This window comes from Dermacentor albipictus, chromosome 9 (genome assembly GCF_038994185.2).
Source record: "Dermacentor albipictus isolate Rhodes 1998 colony chromosome 9, USDA_Dalb.pri_finalv2, whole genome shotgun sequence".
In the NCBI taxonomy this organism is placed as follows: Eukaryota; Metazoa; Arthropoda; class Arachnida; order Ixodida; family Ixodidae; genus Dermacentor; species Dermacentor albipictus.
The window spans coordinates 48,586,591-48,606,542 of NC_091829.1; the positions used below are offsets into that span (position 1 = coordinate 48,586,591).

Sequence of the window (19,952 nt, forward strand, 5' to 3'; positions counted from 1 at the left end):
ACTGGCTTCCGCGTCGCACAGGGAAAGTGCTCACCGTTGCCCCCCGTGTGGCGTCCCTATAAGCTGCTTGCGCTCTAAGTAAGCAAGCAGCGCGCCATTGATATTTTATTGCACCTGTATTTATTTCTTTGCATCCGTTGTGAAAGTGGCTCTCGCGAAGTCGCCATATTGCGGCGCGACGCAGTGAACCGTCCTAATCCGTCTGGGGATTCGACCTGCCTGGCCATTTAGCGGCTTATTAACGAGCTCGTTTGATTTCCAATTAGTCGCGCATTTATATAGCACGCGTAACGGCTCGATGTTCGAGAGTGCGGTAGTCATTTCGCATTTTCGAGGTGGCAGTTGTCTTTTACTTCTTTCCAACCTCTGGAGTTTCATGTAAATTTGGTATAAATTGGGCTATAGCTCAGGCCGACCTCTCTTAACTTCTGTAAATAAATATATACATATATCTGCATTCGAAAGACTGAGAGAAAGAGAAAAGTGTAGAATTGCGATTATGCAACCACCAACGCGGAAATTATATCTGCAGGCTTCCGATTGACATTTGTTAGCTGACGAAATGCGGTGAGAATCGATTTCTTTGCTATTAAGGTTTTAGTTGCCTCCCCGCACCTACACTCGCTGACAGAAGTTTGCGGGACACAGAATTTTCGAAAAATCGGAATTTCCGCCATGCCTACGTCCATAGCCCCGAATTTTAAGTTTCAGTGTGTGGTTGCGTTTATGACATGGTGATCCGTCAAAATTAGAACCGTCATGCTTTGACAGAAGAAATTCACATTTCGTCGTGCACTTCGTGTCTCGTATAAACTTATGTAGTCGACTGTACGTTGAGTGACGATCGACGCCCCCACCGTTAAATCACTGCGTTCGAAGTGCCGTAGCGTGGCAGTTAAACGCCTGCTTTGCAACCGAATATTTCACAACCCCGCTCGCAGGCAAGTGTGTGTGTATATATATATATATATATATATATATATATATATATATATATATATATATATATATATATATATATATATATATATATATATATACATGTTACATGTTATACATGTTAGTGTTCGTTAAAATAGCTATTGCCATTAAGTAAGCAATCAACATGCGCAGGAAAGTCGCCGTACGCTTTTTTGCAATACGCTGCCAACTGTATGCAGCCGCAGCGGCTGGGTATCGAGCCCGCAACCTCGCGTTGCTCAGCAGCAGAGCGCTATCGATCCGTTGCTCCACGAACTTTTATTAACCTTCGCTAGATTTGAAGATCTTGCTTCTAGGACGGCAGATGGATTGCCGTTGCATAGAGCAGATGTGACGGTCACCCTGGTACAACGCAGAAAATGCGATTGACTGAAAAATTCGACTGCCAGTGGCGCTTTGAAGTAACTGCTCCTACTATTTGTAACGTTACAGGCACCATGCACCAACCAGAGGGCGCTACAACGCTCTAACCTACAGCCCTAGCGCCGATGACACAGGCCACTGGACGTATGCTGAAAAAATGCGACATCATTGCAAAGAACAACAACCTACGCTCGATGGGGGCGGAATGCAAAGGCTTTCGTGCACCGTGCAGTGGAGGCACGTTGAAGAACCCTAGGCGGTCAAAGTTTATCCCACACCTACACCTACTGGCAGATACCAAGTGACTCAAACTGGCATCAAAGAGGTTTGCACCAGCACAGACCGAATGGGACATACCAAGTACACCAAGTCGGCTTTAAGGAGTTTCTTCGAACAGTGGTACTTGCCCAGTCCCGCGTCTACAGCGAACCGATGTCGGCGTGAAAGAGGTTCGTTGAAAATCGGCGCTCATGTACACATTTCCACACACTCTGCGAACCAAGTTGGCCGGACGGTTGGTTTCGAAACCGGTTACCTCTGCACGGCAGCCGGATGCGTTAATAACCATTCTGCCTGTGACTACTTGATGACCCAGGTAGGCGGGAAAAAAGTTAGATGACATGAGGCATGCGAATTGTGGAAGTGCGTTTAGTTCGCCTGGCAAACTCTTCTTGCAAAAAAAGGTGTGCTTTCGGAAGCCCAATATCTTTTAATTTTTACGCACACAGGTCACGGCACAGGTCACAGGTCACGGTAACGCCTCCCTAACAGGGGAAGGCTAACCGTTCTGCAGGCATTCACAACAAGGTTTCTTCACTCACTCACTCACTCACTCACTCACTCACTCACTCACTCACTCACTCACTCACTCACTCACTCACTCACTCACTCACTCACTCACTCACTCACTCACTCACTCACTCACTCACTCACTCACTCACTCACTCACTCACTCACTCACTCACTCACTCACTCACGCACACAGGTCTTACACCCAAAAAATATATCAGGAAAAAAAATTCCCCGACGATTACGATACTCCTTAATGCGAAATTTGAGCGCAGCTCTGTTCCGTGTTTTCATTCCTCGACCTATTCGCTGACGCGGACACACTATCTTGCGCGGCACGTTGGAAGCGGAGCGAAGTGTGGCGCGACTGCCTCGCTGATCCGGAAACTAGCGAGAGGCAGCGCGTGGGTGACGCGTGGGCGCGATTCGCAGCAACCGCCGCAGACAGACCTCCCTGACGACGCGCCCTACTCAGGCGCCATCTCGTAGCCGTCGTCGCCGCACTGCGCTTTTCTTCTCACGCTTTCGCCATACCCTCCTTCTCCGCTTTCCTCATCGCGTCTTTCATCCCTCGCTTCGCTCCGCGTTCTTTCATCCTTCGCTGCGCTCGTTCACTCGGTTGTGGCAACGCCGACGCTCGCCGCAGTCACTGAAACCGAAGAGCTGCGCTCTAAAAATGAAAGCATACTATTAGTACAACTAGTATGGATGGATGGATGCGAAACTTTAATAAGGTCCTGAGGTACGCGACTCAGCGCGCTGCGGGCCGCGGGAGTACTACTAGTAGTAGTAATAACAATAGTCTTTTTGCGTGTTTCCACTGAAATCAGCAGGTAGGTTCTATCGGTTGTTGAACGCTACGTTTGCTGCGCATTCAGGCAACACCTGAATTATAGTCAACGAAGCATTCCTGCTATACTGCTAAAGGTGATATAAACATTCAAGTAGCACGCTTCCCATTATTTAACGAAGGAAATGGCGACACAAGAAGAGTATTGTAAGCATCTAATTGATTTCTCCTCGGCTGTTTAAACCGTATCGCCATTCGAGTTGGGCTGAATAGCAATCATCCGGTTAACCGCGAGCAGTCTCGCCGACTGAATTGCAATCGAGAACGCGCCGAATAGCGCGCAAGCGGAGTTAATTGATCAACTTTCTCGAAAACAACAACAACACGAAAACGAGCGAAGCCAGCGGAAAACGTTTGACGCGCTGCTTTGGGACTTCGACTCTGGGGAACAAAGCGCGGGACCTTTTCTTTTTTTTTTGGGGGGGGCGGCCCTGTCGACTGGCATACGTCGCCGCGTATCGACCGGCGACGAGCGACCACGAGATTGGATAGCCCGAAAACACGGGACACATCGAAGTCGAGCCAAAGCACCAGACAACGACGCGGGAGTAAAACGTAACAGAGCGAAGGCAAGAGCGGCGCCGCGTGGGACGCCAATTTCGGGCGTAGCGTGAAACGGCGGCGTCGATAGGCGTCTCGATTGTGATCGGCCCTCGCTCACGAGCAAATTACAGCCGCGGGAATTGAAAAACAGCGCGCGCGTCCCCAGGCGGCATCGCGGGAACGAGCATCGAGAGCGACTTATTAGAACTACGCGTCGACTAATGACTCGCGCAGCGCATGCTAGACCGGCGCGCAGCCAACGCCACACCGGCGTGAGTAGTGGATCAAACGCAGCGCGCTGCTTCGCCGCCGGTTTGTTTATTCTTTCTTTCCCTATACTCGCGCGGGAGGGGCAGGAATACACACGCCGACGCTGGCGACCTCGCGCGGTGGTGGCAGGCGATGAAGGAAGAAGCGAGCTGCCAAGTTGCCAACGCTGGGGAAATCATTAGCACGGCACACATTGGAGCTGCGCGTGGCGCGTACTTTTGCGCGCAGCCCAACGCGCTCACGCGCTTTCGCAGCCGGCCTGCACTACTCGCGCGCCCGAAGAAAATAGCGAGAGAGACGCCGGGGCTGGCTTCCCTGACGGCGGGGCCCGCCCGCCAATCGATGCTTAATCAACGCGTCCAGCATGTTTGCCTTTGAGTGCCGGCGCGGTGACGTTTTTCAGCTGCCGCGCGGCACCGCGACGACCTGCGACGGCCACGTGGTACGTGTGCGTGGTCGGTCTCCCCCGCTATACTGTCATGCCACCTGTGTAATTTTGCCGGCATTCTCTTTTTTTTTCATTTTGTACTGTTCTCTGTTCGTTCATGTCGATGGGTGTTCACGCGGAATCCGGGAGAACGTCGGTGACCGCTGGCTGTTTTGTTTCACCTTGAGGAAGTAAAACCTCCCCTGTCGTCGTTTGGCTGTCTACACAGCTGCGCAATAAATCTATCTATCTATCTATCTATCTATCTATCTATCTATCTATCTATCTATCTATCTATCTATCTATCTATCTATCTATCTATCTATCTATCTATCTATCTATCTATCTATCTATCTATCTGTCTGTCTGTCTGTCTGTCTGTCTGTCTGTCTGTCTGTCTGTCTGTCTGTCTGTCTGTCTGTCTATCTATCTATCTATCTATCTATCTATCTATCTATCTATCTATCTATCTATCTATCTATCTATCTATCTATCTATCTATCTATCTATCTATCTATCTATCTATCTATCTATCTATCTGTCTGTCTGTCTGTCTGTCTGTCTGTCTGTCTGTCTGTCTGTCTGTCTGTCTGTCTGTCTGTCTGTCTGTCTGTCTGTCTGTCTGTCTGTCTGTCTGTCTCTCTATCTATCTATCTATCTATCTATCTATCTATCTATCTATCTATCTATCTATCTATCTATCTATCTATCTATCTATCTATCTATCTATCTATCTATCTATCTATCTATCTATCTATCTGTCTGTCTGTCTGTCTGTCTGTCTGTCTGTCTGTCTGTCTGTCTGTCTGTCTGTCTGTCTGTCTGTCTGTCTGTCTGTCTGTCTGTCTGTCTGTCTGTCTGTCTGTCTGTCTGTCTGTCTGTCTGCCTGCCTGTCTGTCTGTCTGTCTGTCTGTCTGTCTGTCTGTCTGTCTGTCTGTCTGTCTGTCTGCCTGCCTGCCTGTCTGTCTGTCTGTCTGTCTGTCTGTCTGTCTGTCTGTCTGTCTGTCTGTCTGTCTGTCTGTCTATCTATCTATCTATCTATCTATCTATCTATCTATCTATCTATCTATCTATCTATCTATCTATCTATCTATCTATCTATCTGTCTATCTGTCTGTCTGTCTGTCTGTCTGTCTGTCTGTCTGTCTGTCTATCTATCTATCTATCTATCTATCTATCTATCTATCTATCTATCTATCTATCTATCTATCTATCTATCTATCTATCTATCTATCTATCTATCTGTCTGTCTGTCTGTCTGTCTGTCTGTCTGTCTGTCTGTCTGTCTGTCTGTCTGTCTATCTATCTATCTATCTATCTATCTATCTATCTATCTATCTATCTGTCTGTCTGTCTGTCTGTCTGTCTGTCTGTCTGTCTGTCTGTCTGTCTGTCTGTGTGTATCTGTCTGTCTGTCTGTCTGTCTGTCTATATCTATCTATCTATCTATCTATCTATCTATCTATCTATCTATCTATCTATCTATCTATCTATCTATCTATCTATCTATCTATCTATCTATCTATCTATCTATCTATCTATCTATCTATCTATCTATCTATCTATCTATCTATCTATCTATCTATCTATCTATCTATCTATCTATCTATTAAATCTTTAGTTCATGCACCAACCTGTGTTGCGGAACGTGGTGAAAAGCGTGCATAGGGATAACGCTGCAACAACGCGTAACATTGATTGGAAGTAGGCATCGTGGAGAACTATTAAGGTCGTGCGCTATAGAAAATAATTCTGGAAATATTGCAAGACCATACCGAACAGTCTAAACTCATGTTTAGCTGCAACAGGAAAAGGATACTGCACGATACTATTCGTATGGAGGAAGCTGGTAAAAGACGCAGCAAAATACGCGCCTTCTACTTTTGTAGATAAAAGGCCCCGATAAGGAACTGCAGGTTGAGGAACGCTACTCACGAAGCCATAGGCGGATTCTACGAACACGATAAGATTCTGCGAACACGAATAATCGCTGCTTCACGGGTTCCGCTTCTTTGTGCGTCCGTGGCGTAATGGTTTCAATTTCAGGCTTGTGTGCTTAGGGGTCCTCTATTCGAATGCCACAGCCGAGCAACTTCAAGACTGTTTATTTAAGTATTTGTAAGACAGGATATTCTTGTAAATGACCACTTTTCAAAATCACGAAGCCGTTTAAAGCGAGAACGAAGTTTAGGCGAATCCATGTACGTACTGATCATCATTCCCCATACTACTTGGAGATCCCACAGACACTAGCACCACTGTTACCCTAATAATTCTACGAAACTTTATGGGAAATCTGAGGAAGCTGGTAGGCGTTCACGTTGAAGCTTGTGCGGCGCTCACAGTTGGACGAAGGGCAAGGAAAGTACCAAGAGACAAGCGCTGACTCTAAACTGTCTTTTATTTGGAAGCACACAATGAAAGATTAGTAACAGCACATTGTCAAAATACCCGTGATAAAAATCCAGAAGCTTTGCGAATTTAAAAGCGTCCTATAAAAAGCCATAGAGCGCACCGGATGTGCTCTACTTTAGGCTGCCGCCCGTGCTGACCAAATAATCAAGTTCTTCATCTCAGAGCCCTTATCGCTGGCTGACTCGCACAGCATTGCCCCTTTTCGTCTGATATCATCATCATCATCAGCCTGGTTACGCCCACTGCAGGGCAAAGGCCTCTGCCATATTTCTCCAACAACCCCGGTCATGTACTAATTGTGGCCATGCCGTCCCTGCAAACTTCTTAATCTCATCCGCCCACCTAACTTTCTGCCGTCCCCTGCAACGCTTCCCTTCCCTTGGAATCCAGTCCGTAACCCTTAATGACCATCGGTTATCTTCCCTCCTCATTACATGTCCTGCCCATGCCCATTTCTTTTTCTTGATTTCAACTAAGATGTCATTAACTCGCGTTTGTTCCCTCACCCAATCTGCTCTTTTCTTATCCCTTAACGTTACACCTATCATTCTTCTTTCCATAGCTCGTTGCGTCGTCCTCAATTTGAGTAGAACCCTTTTCGTAAGCCTCCAGGTTTCTGCCCCGTAGGTGAGTACTGGTAAGACACAGCTATTATACACTTTTCTCTTGAGGGATAATGGCAATGGTCTGATATGAAAGGCCTCAACTATTTCGCGAGCAAGTTGCACTCTGTGATTCGACGGCACCATAGTATCATTGAAATGTAAGCTACACCTGCACTTCCGCTAGTGAACGACTAAGTGCGAGTGCCTGTTTTCTGCTAGCGAGCACTCGTGCTGACTCAGCCTTACATTCACACACCTCCAACCTTAGCCTATATACGTTTTCAGCAAAGATGATGGAACCTGGTAGGCGCTTTCAACTTTGCAGTTGACAAATTATGGCACCATGGTGTTTCTTATTTTACCATTTACTACTTATTCCCGTGTCGGAATCGACTCACATTTTTTCACACTGCACTTGTTTCGGGATTGGCCCACAGTTTTTGTCAAACGGATACCTACAAAGTGTTTCAGGTGCGCCTATAACGCTGTCGAGTTAAATCGCAGGCAGCTCCAACGCACATTTTGGAATCTATGTGATGCGGGGCTTTCGTGAAGCTGTTAATGAAATGCTTTAACCTTCTTCTGCAACTCGTGTTCCGGCATAACGACGCGCCTGCCCGGCAAGTCAGTAAGACGTGGTAAGCCCCGCCACGCATCCCACGTGATCTACACAACCACAGAACCAGTGTCTCGCAGATCGGGCAAACTTTTCTTTTTATCGTGCCATCTACATGATCAGCACATTTCACTATTGCACTAGCTCCAGGGCCGGACCCTCAATATTAGTCAAGAACCGGACGGAGCAGACACGGTTGACCCCGTGAAAGAAGCCATACACATATTTGCTGCGCTTGGTGACGTATATTTATAGCACGGAGCGCATTTAGGTGTCAACTGTTTCACTGCGTAATTCCGTAGAGAATGGAGCCGGAACCGGGACGTATTTACGGGGTGGTACCCGAAAATGCGTCCTGATTCGCCGATTCGTTATACGAGTGATGTCCTGTGTACGAGCTCTTCGACAAGTCGGTGGTGGTGTCGGCAGCAGCAGCAGCCACGGCATCAACAGCAGCATTGTGTATCATGTGGCCCTAGTGATAGTTCGAAATTTGAAACACAGATACCTTTTCTTGAAGTTTTATCTGAACTAATGACCGCAGCCAAGATCAGGAACCCGGTGGTGGCTTCATGGTTGAGATTTTTTTTAAGGTTGAACAGCATGCTGAACTTGCCACCCCCATGGTGTATTCCTCTTATGTCATCATCATCCCTCATCACACCCTTACGTCATCATTTGTGCACCCGCTGTGCAGAGTTGACGCCAGCCTCTCTGCCTTGCTCCAAATAAATTATTTCTATAAACCGAATAAATTAATTGGGAATATCTATAGAGAGCCCTCTGCCTTTCAGATTTTTTCGTCTGATGTCCATGAACTATACGTATAGGCCGTAAGAAATAATCTGATTAGCCAAGTAAGTTGTTGAGGGAATTGTTACTTGGACGAGTACAGGAGTACTCGGCCTGTCATCTTCCTTGTCTCTGTGCTCGTTCGTGCTTACATTTTCGCATGAAATATCTGATCTTGCTAGAGATAGCCGGTGAAATGTGGGAATCTTCAATCAATGTTCTGAGAATCTCAAAGCGACCCTTCCCTAGGTGATGTGCAAGGTGTTGCTTTTACGACAGTCAGGACGATGTCGCCAGTTTCAGCGGTTGCGCTATGTTCGGTTATTTGTCCACTCGTGCGAGGTATGTGTTCGCATAACTTGAGCTTCATTTCATTCAGTGACTATCGCGAGTCACAGTTGAACTAGGCGACCTGATGCGCACTGAAACAAGGCGGTTGATATTAGAATAAGTTAATTTAGATGCGAATGCCCATGAGCGTCAAATGTGCGTCTTTTAGCATGGACTCTCTTAACGATTCGACACGTGGATTGCTCTACGCGAGGACTCCACTGCGGTAGCTGATCATTATTGAGTGTTTGCGTCAGTGTTCTCACCATCTTTCTCACCAGCGTTCGCACCAGCGATCGCATCAGCCGTTGCTTTGGCTTCGTTCTTTATCACCCGCTCGTTCAAGTCCTTGAGCCGTGTCAGCAGTGTCTCGTACTGAAAAGTTATGTTCACCAGATTCAGACCCACAAATTGCTGCTCCATGACGGTGCCGGTGAGATGAACCAGGCCTTTGACTTTTTCTTCATACTTGTCGTAACCCTCGGCAAACTGCTTCAATATTGTCGCCGCCAGGTCCGGTGGGCACGGAGGGATATCCCGTAGGCAGGCTTCTACGGCGTCGCAAACAGCAACCCTGATAGTCTCGTGCTGTATCCTGGCGTTGTACTTTTTGGAGGCGTCGGGAAACATTCCTTTTGGAAACCCAGGCTCGTTGTAGTACGGTTCCTCGTTAAGCAGCGACTGGATGGAGATCAGCACGCTGCTTACGCTCTGGGCCGGGCTCCAGGCTGGTCCTGGCCATGTGCCGAGGATGCTGAGGCATACCTGCTTGAGAGAGAGCAATAAATATTGAATTCTAAGCGCGAATGTCAACTAGAATTGTGTCAGGTTGACTAAAAAATTGTGGAGTTTTATGTGCCAAAACCACGATCTGATTATGAGGCACGCCGTAGTGGAGGACTACGGCAATTTGGACCACCTGGAATTCTTTAACGTGCGCCTAAAGCTAAGCACATAGCTGTTTTCGCATTTCGACCCCATCGATATGCCACCGCCGGGGCCGGGACTCGATCCCACGACTTCGTGCTTAGCCGCCCATCACTATATCCACAAAGGAACCGCGGCGGATGTGTCAGGTTGACTGTCCATCTTTTCGGTAAGGGGAAGAGTAGAAATTCCGGCTAAATTAAGCAGTGTCGTTGCTCAAACACGTGTAGGGACCCAAATGATAGTCTCACGTGTTAGTGACGGGTGCTGGCAAGCAGCTAGCTAAGCAAACAGCCTATTAGGAAGTAAACAGTCTTATGGGTGAACTTGTACGATCAAAACGGAAGCACGTTTTGGCGATGGGGATAAACACGGTCGGTGGTCGCCGAGCCGTGTGACGCTGCTATCATGCGGACACCAACCTTTAAGGATGTCTGCAAGGTGAAGAGCTTCCGCTAAAATTGAGCAGGCTCCGTAGTAAGGGCGGGCGAAGGCTTCAGACAAGAGATTATCAAATTAAATTAAAAATTCGATTATGGGGTTTTACGTGTCAAAACCACTTTCTGATTATGAGGCACGCCGAAGTGGAGGACTCCTGAAATTTCTACCACCTGGGGTTCTTTAAAGGGACACTAAAGCGAAAGAACAAATCAATTTAGACTAATAAAGCATTATTTGTGAACACTGCATGCAGTCATTTCAAAATAATAGTTTGATTATTAGACGAGAAAATGAAGGTCGAAGTACCAGTATTTGAATTTCGCACCAAAACCCCGACGCCGGTACGTCAGTGCGACGTCAGGGATTCCAAAGTATGTTTTCGCATTTGGGCCGCGTCGGCTGGGTAAAGGTTCCCGAAACCTCCCATGTTCAATACTTGCTTCCTTTAGAACACAGTGTAGTCAAGCTGTACGGCTATATAATTAAGTTGGCCCTAGAAGATGCCATCAAATTCCACGACGTCACAGCGACCAGGTGCGGGAACTTCCAGGGAGCGTGAGTTCACGAAGCGATTTACTAAAAACCCGTTCGCTTTCGCTTGTACGGTTTGCCAACGCCTGTCGCTTATGGTAGAGTGGCGTAGGGCTCGGCGCGTATGTTTCTCGGTCGCGAGTCGTTCGACAACTTTCTCTTGTGTGGCAATTGTCGAGGATACCCGGGCAGTGGTAGAATGCTCAAGTAAAACTCTTGCTTGGGCTAGTTGGTTCATGCTTGAATGTGTAAAGAACAGGGCGCAAATATCAAGACAGAAGAACACATACGACAGGACCGGTGCCAGGACCGGTGCCGACAGGAACGACGGGACCGGAGCCGCTGAAGGCTACTTGCAACTTAATTCTTCATGTACAAGAAACATGCAACAGCTTCTGTGAAGACACATTTCGCTTTCGTGTTCTACCAGTTCCTATAAAAGAGGGATAAACCATATTGTTTTTGTTTGCATAAACTTCGGGGTAACCCTTAAGCTTGGTAACGTGGTAGACTACTTGGTACATTTCAAAAGACTGAATACGTCTTTCTATAGATGTTTATCGTTATTTAAGGATACCTTACAGGCCCCTAGAGGCATTGTGCAAGGCGGGAAAGTACAATTAAAGATTATAACATGAAATAATTATAATACATATGTGAATACACATAAAAAAATACAAGGTAAGAAATGCGCTAATATACGGTAATATAGTATTACAATATGTACGGGGAACAAACCGAACGATCTTAAAGGCAACAGTTCATTCAACAATAAAATTTCACACAGCAAAATAGAATCAACAATATTACAGAGTGACCGGGGTGTAATTACGATATAACAAAGCAGTATTTAACACCTAGTTACACATTAATAACCGTAAAGGCAATGATCAATATATTACATTAGTTTATGTAGAGTTTGAAAAATACGTTGGTAGAAGAGGCTAAAAATTTTCTTGGTCACTCTGATAAGCTATGGTGTTAGGAAGGTCGTTCTAAAGGCGAATGGCCCTTGGAAGAGCGGAGTAGGTAAATGAATGAGTCTTTCCGTAGATGCGCACGAAATTGAACCGATTGTAGAGCCTTTGTGACCTGTTATGAGGAGTTTCAACAGGCAGAACTGAGGGCGCTGTATTATGGACGTATTTATGAAATAGTGATAGCAGGACTACATCACGACCATCACGCAAGGCCTGTAGCGAGAGGTCGAGCTTAATTTGCGTCGACACATGAAACAAAACGCGCAGCCCTATTCTTAATAGATTCGAGTTTCCCGATCAAATATTTCTAACGAGGAGACCAGATGGATGCCGAATTTCAAGCTGAGGTCGAACAAATGTTAGGTAAGCTCGTTTACGAATGCCTTTAGTAGAATTATGTAACTTGCGGCGTACGCACCCAAATGATCTCGAAGAATTGGCACATATGTATGCAATGTGTGTTGACCACGATGGAGTCGGAGTTAGGTCGACACCAACATAATTATATTGACTATCTTACAAAATATAGACGTTATTTATGTGATTAAGGAAACGTTAAATTAGTATGCCTGCTGCTAAAAGCGATAATTTTACATTTAGAAACGTTAAGCTTCCTTAGCCAAGTGTTACATAAAGAGAAGTAACTTCTAGATCTTTTTGTAGGAATGTATGACCATCAGCGTCATTAATGGGGCAATAAGGAATGCAGTCGTCCGCAAAAATGCGCACGTGTGAGGAAATGTTGTTCGGTAAGTCATTAATGTATATTAGAAATAGTAATGGCCCATGAACGCTGCCTTGTGGTACACCTGAAGTAACGTGTGAAAGAGGAGAGGAAACATTATTAGCTGCTGTGAATTGCTGACGATTAGACAGGAAGTTGCGAATCCATGTTAGTGTAAGGGAATCAAACTTAAGAGCAGATAATTTCAAATGCAAACGGCAATGTTCTACAACGTCGGACGCTTTTGAAAAGCCTAGAAAAGTGCAATCAGTTTCTAGATTCTTTTCCATGTTGACATGTAAATCTGTTAATTAGAATAATTTCGTCTCACATGATAAGTTTCTCCAAAATCCCTGTTGATTAGAATAGAAAAATGTGTTGGCTTCCAGGTGGCTGTAGACATTTGATGCAATTACATGTTCTAGCATTTTGCAGCATACAGATGCTATGGATATTGGACGGTAGCTTTCCGCTGCGTATATATTACCTGACTTAAATGTCGGTATTTACCTTTGCTATATTACATCCTCAGTGCAGCACGCCATGTCTCTAATTATTGCCTGAAGATGTGAGACTAAATTTTACTGGATAATATGACGGTGTTATTCACAATTTTGAAATTGATGTCGCCAACGCAAGAGGATGGGGTTAGCTTGACGTTATTTATTAGGCATGCGACACCTTCACGTGTCATTTATATAGGTGACATATATTGGTAGTTCTGATACATCCGGCAGATCAGGCTGATCTTCTGTGGTGAATATGCATATTTTTTTTCGTTCGAGATGCGCAGAGATTCTGACATCACGAGTGCGTGTCACGGTACGACATATATGTGACGATTCGTGAGGGGCAATATGGCCGATTGTGAGCGTCGTCCTGGTACTCGGTTCAGAATAAGCCGCACCCGTTGAGCGTGTCTGCAGAACCGATTTCTGACCGTCCAGCACGGCCACTACTGTGCAGCAAATGCCAAACGTTCCAAATTGTCGCTCACTGTTTAGCGCAGCAGTTGCACTTTCGACGCGAAATGTTCGCGGTAGTCAATTCGGTGCCTCTACTGTCGTCATCACGGTTTTCTTGAGTGCCGGATTCGGGATGCATTGACATTCGAGACGTTTAGCGTGTCCGGTATTCGGGCAAGCGCGGGCGGTTTTCCGGTTTAGCGGGGGCGCCAACCTGAGCGGCCAGATTGGTGGCGCCAGCTGGTGGCGCAAAGCTCAACCACACAAACACAGAGCTAATTACTATATTCTGCTTAGCTGCTGACGTAAATTTTCGACAGTGGCGTAATCGTGTTCACAATTACGCCGCTGCCAAAAATTTGCACGGGCGGCGAAGCAGGATATGGTGAGTTACTGCAGTTTTAGCTCTGCGTTTGTCTGGTTGAGCTCTACAAGACCAGGCGGCTTCACCACTCACGTTTACGCCCCGACCATCCGGTAATCCGCCCAAACCGCTCCCGTTTACCGGAGTAGCGTACAAGCTAAACGTCTCTACTGTCTACCGTTAAAGCTTCGTTATAGATAGCTTGCAACAAAGCATGCCCCGCTACGCTGTTGGAACTGCCCTAATGTTTTTTTTTGTCTTGCCGGTCACCGAGGCTTCAACAGCTGCGATCGAGTGAAATTGCCAGCGAAGGTGCCACAGGGCCGCGGAGCAAAAGCTTACGTAACACCGCCTCGCCTGATAGTTTTTCTACATGATAGCTCCGCTTTTGCCCCCTATCCTGCATGCGGCGCTCACACCGGCTATCGCGGGTGATTGCAGCAGTCGAACCCTTTGCAAAGGCCGATCCACACGACGGACCAAATTGCTTTTTTGGACCGCGGTGCGCGCATCACGTGATAGGACGTCACCAGTTCGTGCGTACCGCCGTTGGCCCGCGCAAGACCGCGGCCCTCGCGGTCCAACAAATCGCCGAGGCTTTCCCAGCTTCAGTTTTGGCGGCGGACCGCATGCAAACCGCAGCGATTTTGGCGTGGCCAACGAATGTTGTCCGGCAACAGCGTGTATTCAGCCAAATCCAATCTAGTTTTCGGCTCAGCAAAAGCCAGTCTAGCCAGCCGTTTCATGTCCGCCGTTCCGCCTACACGTGCGTGAAGCAGATATATTTTTTAAACACCGTGTCCTCTTGGAGTGACGAGGAGGTTTTTTATTTTGTATCCCTCGTTGATCAGTTCCCGGCTTTGTGGACTGGAGCCGGAATGATAACAACGATAACATTCTAGCCGAGAGTGTAGCGGTCCACCGTGTGGATGTGCTCTGCGCCGGACCGGACTAGAGTTACTGTATATGCTACCGCAGGTAGCAGAGTTGCGCGTCTGTTTTATCACGCCGCTAGCGCCCCTATTGGCAGAGCGTCATCACGTGGTAGTCAAGCAACCGTGCATTGCGGAGAAGCAGATGCCCGCGCCAATTTTTGTATTTCCCGACGCCGCCGCTGCAGCGAACTGGATTGACACAAGTTATCGCCAGTCAAATTCAAAGCGAATCCGGCCGAGCTTGGCGTTCGCCGTTCGCGTGCGCGCTAGCTGCGGAGAAACAACACAACGTGCGCAGCGCATCTCACAGTTGGTTCATCGCAGTGTCCGCGCAGTCCCATCGGAATGATACAATGACCAGGTGCTCTGCTCCCGTCTGCACGAATCGCTCTGAAAGCGGAAAAGCTTTTTATTCGATCCCATTCAAACCCATGCACCACACTGCTTTCACAAAACTGTCATAAAAAAGCCAGCTCACATTTTCAGGATAATGCACTGCTCTGGTTGCTGTTTCTGAACATAAAAGAGGTTAAACAACTAAGTAAAGATATTTCATCTACTACTGCTTATGTGAAGCAGGATGCAAGAGGAATTAATGTCGTTATTTATCATACGGTAAGGGCCTTTACTGTGTTTTGCATTATTACCCATATTGTAGCTATGTCAATCCTGTGAGAGAAAAACTTTCACTACACTCCCACAGAAGGTTACTTTTCGAATCCCTGCAGTGAAAAGGCACATAATGAAGTGGCACTTGAAGGTGTGGCTGATATCCAGTGCCTGCTAGTAGGTGGGTACGTTTCTACAGCAAATTTATTGGGGTACGAACCAGAGTCGAAATACTAATGGTTGGTCATTTATTCACCAGTAATATTTAAGACTGCCTACACGTTGAGAGCTTTGGCACATAAGCAGGTATGCCTATTGCAAAACCCAGTATCCGGTGTCCAGTGCAGCGCCGGATTATGGGCCCAGTGCCGCGCGCTGGATGCTGGGCAGGCGCGGCGTACTGGGAGGCACTGGGTACTGGTGCGAAAAACAGCTCTAGCGCGTTAAATACGCGGTGCCTGGAGACCGTATATATATTTTTTGAGAACAGAAAGAAACAGAGAGCATTTTGGCGCATTAAAAAAAAAACAAAAAAAAAGCTCCGACCAGGATTCGAACGTCGGACCTGCAAATCCCAAGCCCAGTACTTTACCACTACGCCACGCCCGATTTTTTTTTCTTTATTACCGGCTTGGCAAGTACATTCAAATATTGTCAAATAAAACCGAATGTTAAAACGTCTAGTCGTTACTAAGACTGACGTGTCATGTTAAAATGGCTTCATCGAAGCCAAACTGTCCAACACTGAAAGCCAATTTGGCGGATCACTTCGCAGTTTCAACACTTCGCTTGTATAATTAACATTCTCAGTAAAATAATACATTGCTGGCCTTGCATCAACATCAGCATTGCGTACAGCCATACGTGTTCGCCACACACTTTGCATACACAATAGCATCAACATGTCCACCGGCACACCGTCAGGTTCAGCACATGGCAAAAACCTTATTCCGAACGCAGTGATAGGAAGCTCCTTTTTTAATGTTCTTTGCAGGATGTCCCAAAGAAAGCGGGCATCGTGGCAGTCAAGAAAAATATGTTCGACAGTTTCTTCCTTGTTGCATATAAGACAGTTGTCTGACCATGGGACAAACAAGCCCTTGCTTCTTAGCCATGGCTTAACAGGCAGTGTGCCGGTATGCAGTTTGAAAAAGAATGATTTTGTGTTAGCTCGTACAGGCATATTATTGACACGCTTGAAAACATCTCGTTCAGGCCCTAAGTAATACATAGAACGATACACTGGTGTAGGTATAAACACTTCAACAAGATCCTTATACAATTGTTTTCGTGACACTGCAAACAAGTAGTCTTTCGAAAAACGAGCGTTTAGAAGACGTATCGCCATGGAAACTTCACGCAGATAGCCCTTTAGTGCCATCGGTTTGATTGCGTGCGACGATACAACAAAATCGGGCAAAGCGTCGCGCAATCTCACTTGGATTACCGTCCGCAGAAACCCATCGCTTTGGTAGCGGAAGAAAACAAATCTCGATACAAGTTGCTTGAAAAACAAATGCGTTAAACCAAGTCCCCCATTGCGCAATGTGTGAAACAAATTACTTCTGCTCGTGCGTTCCCACACCGAACCCCAAATAAACTCTGCAAACACACTGTGCCCGAAGCCGAACATCGGTGCATGATTTTCTATGTCAAGGACCAAGAAGCAGTTTTAGTTTCACAGAGAGAAGTCTCGCTCAGTCATGGTAGATGCGCTATCGCCCAGCAACTAAAGCTCACGCCTGTGCCACAAAGAAAATTTTGCTGTCCATATTCAGTAGCTTGCTCGGAAGCGCCACAATACCGATTTTCACTTGCGATTGGCATTTTAACTTCGAAAAAAGTCCTAAATGAACCACCGACCCGGGATGCTGCATTGGCTGTTACTACCGATTTGAATAGCCGTTTGTTGTTCTTCACGCGAAGGATATGCAACGTTTTCTTAGTTCAGCGATGCCTTTCAGTCGACACGTCTGTCTATTCATATATCTTCGTCAGAGAAGCGCGGGCTAGGACTGTGATCCTTCGGCGACAGCACATACCTGTGTTCATGACGCGTCACATCGGCGCTCATCGCTACTTGTGCTGTTTGTGCGCTCATGCTACTTGTGTTAATATAAGGACACTGATGCGAAAGCTGAAATATGGTGATTCATCCTTGTTAGACTTCTTGATTCCTGAGCCTAAACGCGCCGAGAGCGTGCAGATGGACTCGGCGGATACGCTTGGCATAAGCTTCGGTGGGGACCGATCTCGGTGCCTTTTCTTGACGATCTTATTGTCAGCTGTTTCGATGCACGTTGTTTGCGATTAGGCGGAAAAGCAGTCCACAAGCGATGCAAAAGCGTCCACGGTCGATCGACAATATGGTAGGCAAGTCGCCTGCAAAAACAGAGTGCGGCTTCACCGCATAGATTTGGTTGCTTGCCAGGCAAGATGGCGGACCTACGCGCAACTCTGCTACCTGTGGTAACATATACAGTAACTCTAGACCGGACCGCGGCGGGCCGTGACGTCGCATCACGTGACCGATCGGCCCGCGGACTTGGTCCGTCGTGTGGATCGGCCTTAAGGCGAAAGAGAGTATTGCAGTGCCATCGGTGTGGCGGCGCATGCTCAAGTGCAAGCTATCTTGAATCGCGTGGTATAGGTAGACGGCGCCAGTGCAGTCAGAAGCAAGACGTTCGAGAACTCAATAAAAGTATGCTGATGAGTGTATTTTGGTGGTTAAGTAGAACTTGTTGCTGCGCGAGTTGGTTGGGATCTAATGAATACATTGTTGCGCCCAACAGGGAAAATAGAGACTTGGGAGGGAGAGTACGAAACGATCAGCACTGAATCTATCGTTTAGTACTCTCCCTATGTAGTCTCTCTAAGTACTCTCCCTATGTAGTCTTTATTTTCCTCCTTTTTGGCGCAACGATGTGTTTTGGTGGTGTCTGCGACTCAACAAAGCCAGTTCAGCGCGCTCATACGCCGGCCTCGACAACTGCCTGCGGACTCTTAATCCTGAGCTCTGTGCTTCTACCCGCGCCGACGTATCGCCGTCCGTCAAACAGTGTCTACCCGGTTCGACGCTAATTCGCGCATTCGTTTTTCTCACACGTTTGTGCTCCCTTTGCTGACTCGAGCTCGGGCTCGGACGTCACGTACCTTTCCGCAATCGTAGAGGTTCGGGTTGAATTGCACGCGGCCAGCGTCCGTGGTCATCAGGCGCACGAGGGGCGGCTTCATCGGGTAGCTGCGGGGGCACTTCATGAAGAACTGGAAGAAGCCGTCCTCGTAGGGCGTGCCCGACGGCCCCACCACGATGGCGTGGAGCTTGGTCAGGTCTTTCTCCTCGGGGGAGACGTGGATTCCGGGCAGCGGGTTGGCCTTGATCTCCGCGATGTCCCGTTTGACCCTCAGGAGGCAACTGGCCGAGGGCGCCTGGTTCTCGATTGTCTTCGGGTCCCAGGCGAGCGCGGTCATGGCGGCGTCGCTTCACCCGAAAGTCGCCTCAAAACGCTGCAGCTTCTGTCGCTTTGCCTTCGCCCACTGGCTGTCAACGGATGCGACGAATTAGACCGTTGAACCGACCGCAGGCCAGCATTCTGACGCAGGGCTCTGATGGCGGTGGCGATGGTGAATGCTCATGTAACGGCCCAAACCCACTGGACGAGCTTGCTTCCTTGCTTGCTTGCTCCTCACTTGTGGCGCTCACCCACTACGGGGGATGGCACAAGAAGCCGCCGGTTAAAGGTTGAAGGGAAGAGGAGAGAGAAAGACCTAATCGGGGAAAAGTAAATCAGGGTGAAGTATAACGGTCATGTTAAGTAAGAAATAGATTTACGTGGCAGATGGAGAAATAAAGATGTCTGTAATTACATGTAAACAGTAAATTTTGTTTCTTTTTGGTGGTATATGAATAATTTCGAGCACACGATCAGCGTTTTAATGATCTGTCCAATTATTGATTTCGAAAATTTTCGCGAGAACATATCGCGAAATTTAAACGATTTTGATAATACCAGCGAAACCACCTAAGTACCACGCTTGTCTTATAAATATTTATTTATCGCCTCGTTGGTACTGTTTATATGTTCCTTTTTCTTCCCTTTTGTAATTTTCTCTCTTTTTTGTGCCTATTACAATCAATGTGTACTTTCTTATGTTACTTTCTTATGAAGCTGTGCAACATTGATTGATGTACGCCCCCCTTATGTAATGCCTTCGGGCCCTTAAATTTGAATAAATTAAATTAAATTAACACAGAGACAGTCGCAAATGGCCACGCAGATGTTCCTGTGGCTAAAGCCCAACGAAGAAGCCCCGAAGGAGAGAATGTTTTGAGTAGGTAAAGAAATAGCCAATTTCCGGACTGCAAATTATAATTGCTTCCTCTGATTTCCGGATCGACGGCACGCTATTAGAAAGTGATCCATGTTTTCGGGTTCCTGGAAGGTATAGGACACAGAGGGGACGGTGCCGGGCCAGACCTGTATGGGCAAAAATT

General features: G+C 47.1%; 1 protein-coding gene across 1 annotated transcript; it reads right to left on the minus strand.

The window, feature by feature from the left end:
* Positions 1–8,051: 8,051 nt before the first annotated feature.
* On the minus strand, positions 8,052–19,139 carry LOC135916204 (ubiquitin-conjugating enzyme E2 Z-like). Its single transcript, XM_065449490.1, has 2 exons — positions 18,611–19,139; positions 8,052–9,746 (listed from the first exon to the last, which is right to left on the minus strand). Exons 1-2 carry the CDS (start codon positions 18,926–18,928, stop codon positions 9,219–9,221), a joined length of 846 nt encoding a protein of 281 aa, XP_065305562.1. The 5' UTR covers positions 18,929–19,139; the 3' UTR covers positions 8,052–9,218.
* Between the last annotated feature and the right edge of the window lie 813 nt (positions 19,140–19,952).

Bases quoted from the DNA above. Each gene is read 5' to 3' on its own strand.
- LOC135916204 (XM_065449490.1), bottom strand. From the start codon at position 18,928: ATGACCGCGCTCGCCTGGGACCCGAAGACAATCGAGAACCAGGCGCCC. The intron at 9,747-18,610 runs GTACGTGACGTC...TCTCTCAAGCAG, and splicing joins ACCTCTACGATTGCGGAAAG to GTATGCCTCAGCATCCTCGG.